General features: G+C 41.6%; 1 protein-coding gene across 1 annotated transcript in view; it reads left to right on the forward strand.

Moving 5' to 3' along the window:
• The window catches only part of LOC139443436 (uncharacterized), a 49,034-nt gene that overhangs the window by 26,774 nt on the left and 4,936 nt on the right, over positions 1-17,324 (forward strand). The window contains exons 2-3 of the mRNA XM_071224426.1: positions 10,110-10,750; positions 17,281-17,323. Coding sequence (XP_071080527.1) covers positions 10,110-10,750; positions 17,281-17,323 — 684 coding nt within the window. The remainder of the gene's footprint in view (positions 1-10,109; positions 10,751-17,280; position 17,324) is intronic.

Below are 17,324 nucleotides of genomic sequence, written 5' to 3' on the forward strand. Positions count from 1 at the left end.
CATATTTCACATGATATGTGTTTATCACACAACTGGGATATGGCATAGCTCGTTGTTCGGCATCACATAAACCTTATTAAAAAAAAAATGCAGATGAGAAAATTTGAGACCTCGTTATTGCGAACTTTCGATAAAGGGCATATCGCAATAGATACATTCGTTAAAACAAAAATTAATTAATCCGATTGATTAAATTTAAAACTCTGGATCAACGAGAATTCATATACATATCATTGAATTAATTGAAACAATATATCCTAACCATTATAACCATAAGTCGGCTCTTACGACAAGCATAGTCGCTTTTTATGGCCAACATGCGTTGCTGAAGACCTATTGTTCCCCGGACCACCATCACCACCACCACCACTACTACACTCAGTTTCAAACATACACAGCTCAGCTTGCTGCAAATATATTTGCCCAACTAATAAAATATCTTTAATACTGTAGGAATTGTATTTTGTTACAAAACTATGATCACATTAATTCCTCAGCTATCTTTAGAAAGTACCTTCAGTGTTCTGATGAAATTGCATTGGATTAGGCGAGGAACACAAATCGTTTTTAGATATGACGATAGCTATATTTTTATATATTAGAAATGATGATGAAAATGATAGAACTAATCTCCGCTTACATTATTAGTATCGATTCCAATGACGTATGACTCCCCAGCGTGCAATATGCTTTGTTCTGAAAGATGATTAGACAGCACTTATTACCATATCAAAGGAAGTATGATGGCTTGAACAAACTAGACTACGGCTTGGATAGGATTACCAATAGTTCTATCTCTTCTTTTGAAAATTAATCGAACAACGACTTTATCTGGAAGGCGTAATGTTCATCCTTTCCATCGTCTTGCCAGACCGGTATGTTCGCCGACAGAAAAATTGGAGTCGGAAAACAAGTTTACAGTAAAGTTACTGTAAAATGGAGCTAACTATGGATTGATGTAATTATAGAAGTTGAATTTGGATGAAGGGTGTATATTTACAGCACCAGTTACAGACCTCCTATGCACACACACTGGACAGTCTTCAGAGGTTTCCTTTGTATGAATTGCAATGGAGTTCAGAATCAAAGTTGATTGCCATGTCAAGAAAGAATTTAATCATTTTGTCTCATACCGACTGACACTTCTTTTCAACCCTTGGCTAACATGACGCCATTATTAGTGTGATGCAGAATTATATCTGAGTTTCGGTGGCTCTTCTTCTGTTACAAAATCCCATTACCAAACAGGTCTTTGTAATTGTACTCGGTGCTTCCAGAGAGCCCCGGTGCAAGAATGCTTATGTTTTCAGGTTATCTGTAATGAGTCATAAAGGAGAGGTTTGAGAGTGAAAATACTTGGTGCATTTGTTATCGAGTATCGCAAAACGTATAATTAGTGATGTAGTTCCTCTGAATAATCCAATTGATATCCAACATGGTACATCCGATGTTGGATAATAGACACTGGCATCCAAACTTCGAGTGCACGGAAATGTTCTTCCAGATGAATCAGTACAGAAATCTTTCAGATGCTCCACAGCTGAGAATGTCTTAATTGAGTATACTTGAATTGAGTAGAAGCATAATAAGTATCTTTTGCTTGAATCCCCTTTAACACAGATGTAGCTTTAGATGGTAGGGTCAAAACTGATAATGATCTCTGCTTTGATTTTATTGTGATGAGCTTATGAAAGGAGTGTGATATAAGGTGTTTGCGTCCCTTGGTCGCATCAGGAAACGTTATTCGTTATTTTGAATTTCGAATTTGTGCCAATCAATACCCATGGTATCCCAGCATGTCCGTGCTCATGAGTGTCACCAAAACGATGTAATGTCACCGACAGATGTAACTTAATTATCGCCTTCGACTTCAAAACAAACTCCCTTGAAACATTGAATGTATCAAAATTAAATATATATATTTCAGCAGTGAATATATAAATGGAATTTACACGGTTTTAGCCCCGTTACTGTAAGTGAGTGAGTGAGTTGGATTTAACGCCGCTTTTAACAGTATTCCAGTTATATCGCGGCATGTCAGCTTAATATGGGAGGAAAGCCCGAAGTGATGCAGGTCTCAGAGGTTTGCCATTTCGGTGAAATCCACAAACACGGGTATGGTGCTGACAAATCTAGAACCCGCAATCATAGGTTTCTAGCGTGCCCAAGGGATGCACCTCTGCACAGCGAATCGTGACGCCTTAGACGACTGGGCCACCCGTGCCCCCAGTTACTGTGATATCAGAGCTGCATCGTGATACATAGAGCTATGGAGCTGTAACAACAGCATCAAGTACCACCTGCATCTTTCATGACGGCTTGGAACGTCACCTCGCTAGTGTTGTATCCTCGATTCAACAGTGTTGGCAAAGCTCCACTTATGGACAGGGACCTCATGATGCCCTGATTTCCTATCTACGGATGACATCGACCTACTGTTGCCCCGATTCCCTATCTGTCGATGACATCAACCTACTGTTGCCCCGATTCCCAATCTGTCAATGACATCGAGTAGATATTGCCCTGATTCCCTATCTGCAAATGACAGGGACCTACTGTTGCCCGGGTTCCCTGTCTACAGATGACGGGGACCTCATGTTGCCCTGATTCCCTATCTACAGATGACAGGGATCTACCTTTGCCCCGATTCCCTATCTACAGCTGTCAAGGGTCTACTCTTGCCCGGGTTCCTTACTACAGATGACAGGGATCTACTGTTGCCCTGATTCCCTATCTACAGATGACAGGGATCTACCGTTGCCCTGATTACCTATCTACAGCTGTCAAGGGTCTACTCTTGCCCGGGTTCCTTACTACAGATGACAGGGATCTACTGTTGCCCTGATTCCCTATCTACAGATAACAGGGATATCCTTTTGCCCTGATTCCCTAGCTACAAATGACAGGAACCTACTGTTGCCCGGGTTTCCTATCTACAGATGCCAGGGACCCCATGTTGCCCGGGTTCCCTATCTACAGATGACAAGGATCTACTGTTGCCCTGATTCCCTATCTACAGATGACAGGGACCTACTATTGCCCTGATTCCCTAGCTACAAATGACAGGAACCTACTGTTGCCCGGGTTTCCTATCTACAGATGCCAGGGACCCCATGTTGCCCGGGTTCCCTATCTACAGATGACAGGGATCTACTGTTGCCCTGATTCCCTATCTACAGATGACAGGGACCTACTATTGCCCGGGTTCCCTTTCTACAGATGACAGGGAACTCCTGTTGACCTGATTCCCTATCTACAGATGCCAGAGACCTCATGTTGCCCGGGTTCCCTATCTACAGATGACAGGGATCTACTGTTGCCCGGGTTCCCTATCTACAGATGACAGGGACCTCATGTTGTCCGGGTTCCCTATCTACAGATGCCAGGGACCTCATGTTACCCTGATTACCTATCTACAGATGACAGGGATCTACTGTTGCCCTGATTCCCTATCTACAGCTGTCAAGGACCTACTATTGCCCGGGTTCCCTATCTACAGATGACAGGGAACTCCTGTTGACATGATTCCCTATCTACAGATGACAGGGACCTCATGTTGCCCTGATTCCCTATCTACAGATGCCAGGGACCTCATGTTGCCCTGATTCCCTATCTACAGCTGTCAAGGACCTACTATTGCCCGGGTTCCCTATCTACAGATGACAGGGAACTCCTGTTGACATGATTCCCTATCTACAGATGCCAGGGACCTCATGTTGACCTGATTCCCTATCTACAGATGCCAGGGACCTCATGTTGCCCTGATTCCCTATCTACAGATGACAGGGAACTCCTGTTGACATGATTCCCTATCTACAGATGCCAGGGACCTCATGTTGACCTGATTCCCTATCTACAGATGCCAGGGACCTCATGTTGCCCTGATTCCCTATCTACAGCTGTCAAGGATCTACTCTTGCCCGGGTTCCTTATCAACAGATGACAGGGACCTCCTGTTGCCCGGGTTCCCTATCTACAGATGCCAGGGACCTCATGTTGCCCTGATTCCCTATCTACAGATGACAGGGGTCTCATGTTGCCCTGATTCCCTATCTACAGATGGCAGGGATCTACTGTTGCCCTGATTCCCATTACACAAGCTGAACTGATAATAGCGGAAAACGGTTTAACTGTTGAACGTACACATTCCATATATGTCAGGACTTGGAACTTGAACTTGGAAACCAATGCACTTACACTGATCATTGAACCATTGGACTATAGAAAAACATATAAAAAATGAGCCGAAACTCCAACTTTTTTCATTTTTCTGTCGAGAGACAAACAACATGTTCCATGCTCATCATTGACCTTTATGTGGTATGTGTTCAAACAAAAACTGCATCTGTACAACTTCCCCATCCAGACAAGATCCTAAATGACATCCCGGTGGACTGACTCCATTTTCAGCCTGAGAGACTCAGACACCGTCCATGACCAAAAGAAACCCTCCTAAATTGGCTAAATGGCTCCTGTTTGTGCCACATGGTTCAATCCGTTCCGTCAAATCAGTTTCTTTCATTGGTTTTCTCCTCTGTGCCATCATCAGAATGTTCTTACGAATGAGACGAGAGGCGCCATCTAATCGCTTGGAATGTTAAGACTGCCTGACTTGATACTGTCATGTTAGCCAACGAGCATCGAGAATCACGTACCGTGGATTCTAAGATCAAACTGGAGATGAGATCACTTGACTATCCGTGATGTTCGTGCATGTTATCGCTACACGTTTGATGACTATTGATAACGGATACCGTCGAGAGTATGGGGTCTTTTACATTCATTATTAAATCTAAATGGATTTCATGCTTATCTTACAATGTTGATTGCTTCGTTGATTTAGTTGCCAATGTATCTGTCTATCTGTTTATTTATAGACCATCTGTCTGTTTGTGCGAACGCATGTGCGTCTATTTCTCCCACTACTCGAAGTAACATTCTTTTCACTCAATACAAACTAAATTCCGACTATATCATAAGCTTGTGTTTATGAATCACAATCAAATACTGATGATTACCCTAGGTGTTCGCGTAAAAGGTGAGCGTACCCTGTCTCATCGGTGGCATCCGTCACAAACACCTGCAAAGGCAAGTCAATTGTTCACCTAAAAACACATGAACAACAAGACCAAGTCAAAGTAAGAAATTCATGGGACATTAGTGAGTGATTGTTGTTTTATGCCCCCGTCAGCAATATTCCAGCTAAATCACGACAATCACTCCTTGATCAACGTTCGACGTCGTCGTGGTACTATGACACAGAATCAACCAGGTTCCATAATATAAGCACCCGCTCCTCATTCGTCGGCTCCATGCGGATCCAGAACCAGAATATATACTACTCAAAAGAAGTTAAAGAGTAATTTAGTAATATGAAAGAAACGGATTTTTTTGTCTGATCGAACAATAAAACATCTTTTTTTCAGGTGGTATCATATTTTTGCAGTAGCAAATGCAAAATGTGTTCAGCCACCCAAAGGTCCTACAGGTTGTGGTAACAATATGTAGTGCATGTGACATTACTCAACAGGGCTCCTTTCCCCTCGTTCATTTCAGAAATGTTTTTTTTATGATCGCGGGAGTCTAATGTCTGACATACAGTTCTACCTGCCATTTCATGATACATTTACTCGAATGTATAGAAAAGAGAACCACAATTATTTAACTGACGTAAACTCGGTTGGTGTTTGTCAGAACCGTTTACAGTAATAGCAGGAACGCGGGTTAAAAACGTTGGCAAAATAATGAAGTAGGAAAGCTTGTAATTGATCCACAAGAAACCTTTGAAAAGAAAGTTGTTTTGTTAATAATGGCAACATGACCCGTGAGGCATCGCCTAAAAAATAATTACATGCATTAACAGTTAATCAATCAGAAACGAAAGTGTGAAATTCGGATTTACTCTTGAAAATTATTTCACTTCAATTAACTTTTTCATGCCTTGCGTTTTAAAAAGTCTCTAAGACATAAACGAATGTTCGTTGTTTTATGCAAGCGATCGCTAAGGAATGCAATTTCTATGCAGAAATTTAAAAGTTGCGAAGACCCTCATTATGCTTTTCTTTGCGACTTTGCGATTCCATTCTGGCCTAATTCATATAATCTAGACCTAATGCTTCAAATAATGACTCAATCAATTTCTCATATTAATTTTCTGCTCCGACTTAGGTTTTGAAACATAAATATTGCTAACTTTTTTATGTTCGAGACGGTGGCTTGCCAACAAGATCCGTATATCCTCAGGAGAGACTGGGATAACAAAATATTTTTGGAAGTAGGGTCGTATCGGAAGAACCCAGATGAATCCCTTGAAAAAGGTCAAATTATTCCGTTCAATTGCAAGTATGCAGCCACAGAAGCAATGCCCAAGGTATCTCAAAAAGGTATTTGGAACTTTGGGAAACGCTCATCGGTCAGATTAAATGTACCCCCATGGGAAGCGAGGGACAGATGACCCATAACTGAAAATGTGAGTAGGGTTTCTTCTTCAGAATCTTGAACACTTACGTGACTATCAAATACTGATATTCGTGGATTGATACTGCATCACTTTGATTCCATTTTTTATCAAACAATACGAAAATGGATACAACTCCGATACACACTCACATACGGTAACGCCACAGGCAACAGTCTTCCTGCTATATCGAGGCGACTTGTGAATAATCGGATCTGGTTCAGACAAACCAGTGATGGAAAGAATGAGCAAAGATCCTAGCCATGGGCCGGGGGTACAGTGTCGCAATCAGTCACACAGCCTGACCACCCAATGTAGTTATGTCACCTCTCACAAGCAGCAGTAGGATGCCGGGAACCATGCTTGCTGGGGAGTCTATTCTCCTTTTACTGCAACGCAAAAGTTTGTTATCGTGTTCTGCAATAAAAAATCGAATAATCCGCGTATATTCCGCGGATAAGTTGCAAATACTTCTCGAATAATCCGCGGATATCTGCGAAAACTATTATATTGCTTTATGGCACCAATTAGGAGTTTTATCGGACTATCACGTCGTCAACGCGTGTCGGGTCATGGCAATAGTCTCTATAAATTACAATGTATACCATGATGCTGCACTGTGAATGTGTTGCAGGTACATGTAATGTTTGATAAATGCATGTTAACATCAGTTTGTAAAATATTCCTGCTATAATATTGCTGTCATTAAATATTTTTATAGACATGACTATTTGATGTATGACACTTGCATTGTGTCCCTTAGTCTTGTACAAATGTACATGTATACATTTATGTACTAGCACATACTATGTACTATGTAATATCCACAAGCAATGTTCAGGCATAGAAATAATCGTAACGTTGATATAGCACGTGTTACATGTGCACACGGACAGTTGATAGAGCTGTGTTACATGTACACGGACAGTTGATAGAGCTGTGTTACATGTGCACACGGACAGTTGATAGAGCTGTGTTACATGTGCACACGGACAGTTGATAGAGCTGTGTTACATGTGCACACGGACAGTTGATAGAGCTGTGTTACATGTGCACACGGACAGTTGATATAGCACGTGTTACATGTGCACACGGACAGTGGATAGAGCACGTGTTACATGTGCACACGGACAGTTGATAGAGCTGTGTTACAGGTGCACACGGACAGTTGATAGAGCTGTGTTACATGTGCACACGGACAGTTGATAGAGCTGTGTTACATGTGCACACGGACAGTTGATAGAGCTGTGTTACAGGTGCACACGGACAGTTGATATAGCACGTGTTACAGGTGCACACGGACAGTTGATAGAGCTGTGTTACATGTGGACACGGACAGTTGATAGAGCTGTTACATGTGCACACAGACAGTTGATAGAACTGTGTTACATGTACACACAGACATTTGATAGAGCTGTGTTACATGTGCACACGGACATTTGATAGAGCTGTGTTACATGTGCACACGGACAGTTGATAGAGCTGTGTTACATGTGGACACGGACAGTTGATAGAGCTGTGTTACATGTGCACACGGACAGTTGATAGAGCTGTGTTACATGTGCACACAGACATTTGATAGTGCTGTGTTACATGTGCACACGGACAGTTGATATAGCACGTGTTACATGTGCACACGGACAGTTGATAGAGCTGTGTTACATGTGCACACGGACAGTTGATATAGCACGTGTTACATGTGCACACGGACAGTGGATAGAGCACGTGTTACATGTGCACACGGACAGTTGATATAGCACGTGTTACATGTGCACACGGACAGTTGATAGAGCTCTGTTACATGTGCACACGGACAGTTGATAGAGCTGTGTTACAGGTGCACACGGACAGTTGATAGAGCACGTGTTACATGTGCACACGGATAGTTGATAGAGCTGTGTTACATGTGCACACGGACAGTTGATAGAGCTGTGTTACATGTGCTCACGGACAGTTGACAAAGCACGTGTCACATGTGCACACGGACAGTTGATAGAGCTGTGTTACAAGTGCACACGGACAGTTGATATAGCACGGATTACAAATGCACACGGACAGTTGATATAGCACGTGTTACAGGTGCACACGGACATTTGATAGAGCTGTGTTAAATGTGCACACGGACAGTTGATAGATCTGAATTATCATTGATTCACGCGTACATTCTTCAATTCTGTTGGCGAGGAACGTTCAAAGTGCCTCCCGCAGAGCTGGTGCCATACTTGTCACGTTTTATCTGTGTAATCCATAGTCTTAACAAAGTAGATTGCCTTTGTGTTTGTTTGATGGGATTTAATGTCTTTCACTTGTCTTAAGTCCATTAACAGAATACTGTTTATCGCCCGTGGAATGAACAGCGTACATGCGCCACGGGCACTAACAGTAAGAATGTAAAATACATACTAAGTATTTCATTGCTCAACGTGAAGACTACTAAACGAGAATACCTCAAGAAAATTAGTTCAATATCAGACATCAAGACAGCGTCTCTGTGTTCCACACAGTACTATTACATTTTATAGCGGCGGTAGGTTAGAGACCCAACATTATATATTTGATAATTGTTGAACCGCCCCTGCTCTCCAGGATATCAAAAATCGTGTCTAGGCGATACAAACAAGTGGTCGATAGTCGGAGCAACGTTCCACGCCATAGTTGTATATTTCCGGGGAAACACACTTTGTGAAGTCATAACTAGCCATTGGTCTTCCCTGGTGCTCACCTATTCCAGTATATGCTCGTCGACCATTGTGAGCATCGGATCCCCGTTACAATCAACTTGTTTGTCGAAGTCTAAATGAAAATAACAGAGTGGCATTTATGACTAGAATCTTGCTGTTAAGTTTGGAACGAGTGTACTTTCGCGGCGAACAGTTGTTCGAGTTTAACATATTCGTATTTTTCTTCATATTGATCTCATAATGATAACATGACAAATGTGTAAGTTCGAAAAATTAGTGTGTGGGTACTGTTCATTTTTAAATATCCAACATATATTAATGTCTATCAGTATTATATGGGAGAAACCCCAAAGGCCTGGGCCCTAGTCGTTTACCACAATGATAAAACCCATGAGCACAGACATGGGGTTGACAGGCCAAGGATCATAATCCGGCAAAATTGGGAATCGAACCAATGACCAGAGGATACCTGCTGTGCTATTAATCAGTCAGTCCAAAGTCATCAGATCCCCTACAAAGTAGACGGATGTTAATATCGGTCTATGCTTTGCAAACAAGTGGTTGATAACGTGAACAATGATCCAGCCCATTTAGGCACGATGAGAAATAACCAGCCGGGTCACACACCATAGCCATCCGAACCTTATTTGACTTAACTGAATTGGGTGATATGAGGTACTTTTCTTCCCCTGAATATAAATACATGATATATTGTTTAGACTGACTGACTGAGTATGGTTTTACGCCGCTTTTAGCAATATTCCAGCAATATCATGGCGAGGGACACCAGAAATGGGCTTCACACATTGTACCCATGTCGGGAATCGAACCAGTGTCTTCGGCGTGACGAGCGAACGCTTTAACCACTAGGCTACCCGACCGCCCCTATATTGTTTAGACTGTTAGTGAAACACTTATAGAATGTATTATTGATCTTATGCAAACTGATATCAGTTGTCCTTTACTTTCAGTTTTCCGACGAAGACGTCGATACGCCAGACGACGTCAACTCAACGTCAAATGACGACAGAAGAAAATCCAATATGGCGGAATTCCTCTACACCGCGCCCTGCCCTCCTATCTGGAACTTTACTCTAGCGTGCAACTATTTTTCCAGAAAGACGATTAGTTGTGAGGAGAGTACATCTATTCTAAAGCGATGCCTTCAGCATTATGATTCCTACATTCCATGTAACACAACACTTGACGTCATAGAACGATGTATGGAGGAAAACGCCACCCAGTGTGAAAGTCTGTTTGATTTATATAACAATTACTGCTACAATACGTGTAGAACTTACTGTGATGAGACCAAGGAGAAACATTTTAGTGAAAATGATACAGAATCAGGGCTAATATTGATACCAAGGGGAGGTAACTCCAATCGTTCAAACAAGAAGGGAAAGAACTCCTCCGATACTTTTGTTAAATATAATGGAATATTTTTCAATATGTCTGACGCTAATAACACCCATATCAAAATCATCAGTGTGAGAGGCGTACGAGTGCCGGACAGCTGGACGTGTGGCGTCTTGTGCATCATCCTCTTGATTGGTGGGGCGTTTGTTTTAATCGGAATACTTGGACTCATAGCTTTCTGCACAGTGAAAAGGTAAAGTAACATTTAAAATTCATTTCTTTTATGTTCAAACCTCATTATCAATAGTCATTACTAGTGGGGGGTTAACGGGATTAAATCGATCCTTCTGACCTTTATGACCAGGTTCATCTCGCTGATGAAACAGGACACTGTCCAAGCGTAGTCATCAGGTGTGTGTCTATCGGGTCATTAAGTTTGATTAGAATTGTGCCCTTGCTTCTAATCGACAGAAGGACAATACTGACCTAGACACTGGACTAACCAAAATAGCGTGCTTTGTTAACAATGAAGGTAAAGGATAAGGCATGGTTAGGGCCATTTTGGGCCATATGATCTGCATAATTCAATAAATGAAGAAAACTTTTAGAAATCGTTATCAGATGTATTCAACGGAGGAGAACTATACAAGTACTTAGTTCATTTCAGTTGTTGCATGTACTGACTTATAACAACACTAATTGTATAGCAATATCAATATCAATATCAGTAATGTCCATATTTGACATTTCCACTGGGCCTAAAATGTCCATTATCCTATCTTGTTCATTCAATTTTTTACACTTTGTTACATTTGTAATTCAACGTCAATCCAAGTCTTGTTGAGGAGTTAAAATAGCAATGTCATAGCGACAGCAGTGAATACATGGATTTGTACAAATAACTCAATTTGTTCCGTCATATGGCATCAGTTACACTGTGACTGTGGCTTCACAATGCCACATCTCTAAGAAAGGGGTTAAAACCGAAGTATATCTGAAACCCAACCTGTACACTTATCGTGTGTACTCTTGTATACACAGTTTGTGAATGATATAAATTTAGTAGGCTTATGCTTGCGGCACCTCTCCTTCAGATTGTGTAACGTTCACGTAGTCCGGCATGCATACATGTAGCTATATCTCAGACCAGCCTCGGTCCCCCGAGATAACCGAAATCTAATACTTGTATACAACACATTCTGAATGAGATTATCGGTGTGGGATAACGCCTTTTAACAGTTTTAGAGAAATTTGACAGACACATTGAACGAGGACTTATGGATTATCTCTCCCGAGTGAATCAATGGCGCAAGCTCCGAGTTTTACTTAATATGTTCATTTACGAGTGACATAATCTGTAATTTCGTTTATAGTGGGTTATTCTATACATTACCCAGTGTCATTTTAAGAATGAAAGTTAAGAAAAACTTTGTAAATGTTATCCCTACACAAAAACATCACTGACGTCAACCTATTGCTTAGATGACGAAATTTTATCAAATTCTGACGTCATGAGCAATAGACACCGTATTTCTTACGTAAAACTGACCAATAAGGATTTCTTCATGGCGTGTCAGCTTAACGTGGGAGAAAAACACACACGTCCGTACGGCGAATAGCGACGCCTTTGACCACTGGGTCATAAAGTTTTTATTGTGATATGCTTATATGTGAGATTTGAGTTTGAGACATTGTATTATCAAGGAGGAGCCAAAATGTCCGGTCCACGTATGTCTGGAACACCCATACTAATTTCATCCAAATGCCACGATATATCTAATGTCCCCAAACTTCAAGATAAAAAGCCACAAGACACGAGTCAAAAGTAAGTTTTTCAATGTCTGTCAAAGTGCCTTTCCCTCGTGTTATTTTTCATCAAAATAAACGCGCATGCCCATTTCGGTCCCAGACAGACTGATGTATAAAAGACACTTGAGTGTCACTAAAACCCCCATGAGGGCTTTGGCAGACACATAATTAGTGCTTGAAAGAGCATAGTCTAACTAATCTAAAACTTTTGACAGTCCTCAATTCAAAACTTTTTAAAACGTTTTCCCAGACTGATCCAGAGGTCGAACCAACCGCATAAAGATAAGGACCCAATTTATCTTCAGTAGAGAAACCATTCCCCATTTACCGACGTTCAAAGTACCACGAAGCTAATCGTTGATATAGGTTCCTTAATTATTAATAAATCATGATTGAACATCCTACGCAATTTTACCTGAGGTGGTGGGTCGGCTGTAGCTTACTTGTCTGCCTGTCTGGGTTTGGACACCAATGATAATTGACAAGAAATGAAGTAATTGTCTGTCGCTGTTAACCTGAGCACATCCTCACAAGACAAACAGAAACATTAAAATTTCATGCCGGACTGTGATTCTTAATGAAGGTGTGTTTCAAGGCTCGTTTTGCAAATGAGCGATATGAACCATTCCTGAGAAACAGGAGACAATTGAGGCCTTAGTTAGATTTTCTTGGTTTACGGATTCGCCGACGTTCAAAATCGAAATTTCAGAGAGAGGAAAAGGAAATCTGATTGACAAGGTCTGTTTTATTCCGCTGACGGTAAAAATCGCTTTGACAATGAAACTGGTAATGAAAGGCCGCTGCCAGATTTTTGATTAATAATATTTATAAGCACCCAAACTACGCCAAGACTTTCCATTTTTTTTATCACCTCCAGGTCCAAAAAAATCTTTAAGATGATGAATTTTTTTTACAAATGGATAGAAATGACCCACGGTTTATAGTTCTATATGCCTTGCCTTGAATGCTCATCCGCTTTGCAAAACGACGAAAATGAAGTTTGTTTGCTGTAGCAAGGATGAATGCTTTAATGAAGATAAGTGGCCTTACATCAAGCTACAATAACTCAAAATAGCCCATAGCAGAGTTTGTGTAAATAATTCATCAGTTTTTAAAAGCATAACCATTTCTCCCATTGTATCACGCCTTGAACACCTAACATCAATCAATGTATGCCGTTATTTAGCGTTCAAGTAATGAGCAGGTTTGAATGGTTCTACAAAGTCTACATCGCAACCGCGGCCTTTATTTGATCTAATTACTATTCTGAAATAACGTGTCTACCGCAGTGTGTAATATGATGGGGAAGGATCATGAAACATTCAAGGGGTTATCAGTCTAATCACGCGTCAGGTCCTGCAGGGCGCTGAACACGACACACGTTGAGCACCGTCCAGAAAGCTAGTCCATACAGCAGGCAAGGCGCGCATGCTTAGTCATATGACTTCGATGTCGGACCCCTTGGTGTTTGGCCCTTTACTTTCAACAGCTTCAGGTATAGCTAATAGGCTAGTTTATATTTGTGTGATGTTGACGTGTTATCCTGTGTAGGGACGCCCCGAAGAACTCATTTATGACTCTGTGATGTTAAGGGATTGAGAACTTCAGAGGCTCCTTTGTCTTAGATCAGAAAGAAGAGTTGCCCGGCGTGCTGCGACAGAAATAGGGTTTTAGTTTCTTTCTGTTTAGTCAGTGGTAAAGCGGTCTCACCGAAAAGCTGTAATATGTTATGAGTCATTTTGAAGCCGAGGTCAATATAATTCCAGGTGCAAAATAATCTGGGCCAAACACACATGTGGTTGACAGCATGAGCAACGGCTCCGATGACTACGACAACACACAATCACCGAACCTGATACTCCTTCCTTTACACCGGTGGCCCGTGAAGATCCGGGGTAGAATTGGTCTTCAGCAACCCATGCTTGCCGTCAGAGGCGACTACGCTTGTCGTAAGATGCGACTAACGGGATCGGGTGGTCAGGCCCGATGACTTGGTTGATGCATGTCATCGATCCCAAATGCGTGGATCAATGCTCATGTTGTCAATCACTGGATTGTCTGGTCCAGACTCGATCTCTTACAGACCGCCTTCAGATAGCTTGAATATTGCTAAGTGCGGCGTTCAACGACAAAAAAAAAGAAAAAAAGAGACTTTCTTTTCAATTCTAACCCGAACGGGCGATGGGTATTTGGGATGTGGGGTGTCATTGTGTTTTATAGTGTGAGAATGTGGACGCTGTCATTTGTGCTGTACAATTATTCACAGTCGCTCTGCATATAAACTTTGTCTGTTACGTGAAAAAATCCTGTGTTGTAGGATTAGGTGAACTACTTATACTTGTCTTTTCGAAAGTGTTAAATCTCATCCAGTAGCTATAGATGAAACATTAGCATTTGATTATGAGAAAGCAATATGATCAACAGAAATCTCAGAACATCTAGAAATAGTTAACAATCGATTTTAGGAATAAGGCACCAGACGCTGTAATTACGAATACGATCACGGTCACAAACACATTTTGACTTTGTGCAATATAGAAAGACGTAATAGCTCAACTTTGTCATTATCGTGCGTCAAGGAATAGGGTAATTTTAAAATTCTTTGCAATAGGCCCATATACAGCTTCAGACGTATCCAATAATCTGGTAGGTCAGTGGCACAGGATGTCGTAAGTTATGGTACAAGTCATCCTTTAGCTATCCTGATCCGTTTGTCGTGGGCCGCGAATATGACCGTTGATCTGTCAGCACTCGTGCTCGTAGGTTTCACTGGAGTAGAGAACGTAAACAATCTGCAACACTTTAGTCCTTCTAAAAATTACTCCGACTCGCCATGATATAACTGGGACACTGTCAGATCGGCTTCATCCAATGTTTTCAATTCTACACTGTGATCAAGCACTCGAAATGTCCCAAATGAAGAGTGAGTGTTGTACTTGAACAATTTCAATACATCTATACACATAAGTTCTAGGCTCATCAAGAGGGGAGTATGGTTTGAAGTGACCGCTGTGTATACGGTCACGTTCACACGGTGGGTACGTCAAGGCATATCCGAGGCATAGGTAAGCCTACAACGAAAAAAAAAAAAAAATGAGACTCAAAGAGTTTGTCGCCATATTGCTAGGTGAGCTCTATTCAACAACGAGTCTATGTTTAGGCTCTGTGCATCGCACCTTACGTCAGTGTTAATGTACATTACGCGACGCAGTGTTTGCTGTGGGGATCTTGAATTGCAGAGATCGGCAAAATGTCGAAGTATGGAGTATATTTTTCCCCTTTTGCAGACTACTGTAGCATTGTGTGTGGGAATGGAGCAAAACGCCAATGACATCTAAGATCCAAGTATTGTACATATAAGGTCAAGTGAAGCCTCATTATGTAACAACCGCCTCCGTAGTGTAGTGGTAGAGCGTTCGCCCGGAGAGCGGAAGGTCCGGGGTTCGACCCCCGGCCGCGTCATACCAAAAGACGTTAAAAGATGGTACTTGTTGTTACTCTGTCTGGCGCTCGGCATTAAGGGGCTAAAACAAGGACTGGTCGGCTCGGAGTCAGTATACTGTGTTTGAATTGGGTATTCATGTTGAACTGCGGCGTGGTATTTCAGTGTGCTAGCACTACAAATTGGCATCAGTCCGGACTAGTACAAGCAGCCACACACACACACACACACGTGCATGCACGTTGCTATATAAGTGCAATAATCTTGGACGCGACGATAAACCCAGTTTCACCTCACCACCTCATGATGTAACTGATCATGATATGGCTGATAAAGTCTCAATATGATCATTGCTCACTGGTCCATGTTCGGTTATTTGCCGGCCGCAATCATACAGATGGAATATTTCCGAACGTTAAACGTATGGCGCTAGACAAACAAAAAATAACAAAACAATACATTACAAAAGGCCATAGATGCAGTTCATCAAAGTTCCCTTATCCAAGTTTGCGATGTGCAGCGGTTGAAGCTGATTAATATCAGATCTTTTATTATCAGTACCTCTCTGTGTGAAATCTGGGGACACCTCAACAAAAGGTCGAGTCAGAGGAAACCTGAACGCACTTTCACAGACCAATCAAAAATATGTTTCGAAGGGTTCTTGAGCCAATCAGCTGCCAGCTTCATCGTTTTTACAACTTTGATTTGGAAGTTTCGATTTTCACAAAAATGAAAACGTAGACAGACCACAAGTATTCTTTCTTTTGGACTCCCTGTTGGGTGTAGATGCCACGGCGCACAGATGGCATGAAGCACACACAACAAAATAATGGCGCCGCTCTACTTTCTTCTTTCGGAACTTGTCGTTTTAGTTCGTTTTAAACAAACAGAATTGTCGTATGTATGCTCCGTTCACTCCTACCGAGAATTTAGAAGCCTCGGCGACGATTGGTTGATTGGAATGTTCACGTGACGCGACCTCCAACGGCGATGTCCTCAGACCGTAACGCAGAGTGGATTCGTACTGGAATAAAAGATCTGATTTCAATGATATTGTGGAGCAGTTCACTCAGTGACATCAAAGTGACCAGGGTCCAATGGGGACTGCAGTGACATAGCAATATGCATAGAGTAGTTACAAACAAGCGAGCGCGCAAGGGACAGTTAAATCAGCATGTGTGGGTAATAGTAAAAGAAAGCAGTATATATTCAGTTCCACCTAACGTTATACACAAGCGATTACTGAGGCACAGTCTTTATTTTATAAATTTTCAGTTACTTTAGTATATTTCTGAAGTATGTTTAAATCAACAGATTTTACTATGGGTGTTTTGAAAAAAAACCCATCGTATATAATTCGTTTCGTTATACTTGGTTCTCATTTTTAAGAAACCGAAAGGGCGTTCAACATTTAGCAAACCACATTACTTCCCCGCTTTCAATGATGGATGGAATAATGATACGAGGAACTGAAACATGCCACATTTTATCTTTCCAGAGGAACTGAAACATGCCACATTTTATCTTTCCAGATATCGCCAAGAGGAAAACTCATACAAAATCCACAGCCAAGACG

Source organism: Haliotis cracherodii, unplaced genomic scaffold, assembly GCF_022045235.1.
Source record: "Haliotis cracherodii isolate W230 unplaced genomic scaffold, xgHalCrac1.p SCAF_5, whole genome shotgun sequence".
NCBI classification, from domain to species: domain Eukaryota; kingdom Metazoa; phylum Mollusca; class Gastropoda; order Lepetellida; family Haliotidae; genus Haliotis; species Haliotis cracherodii.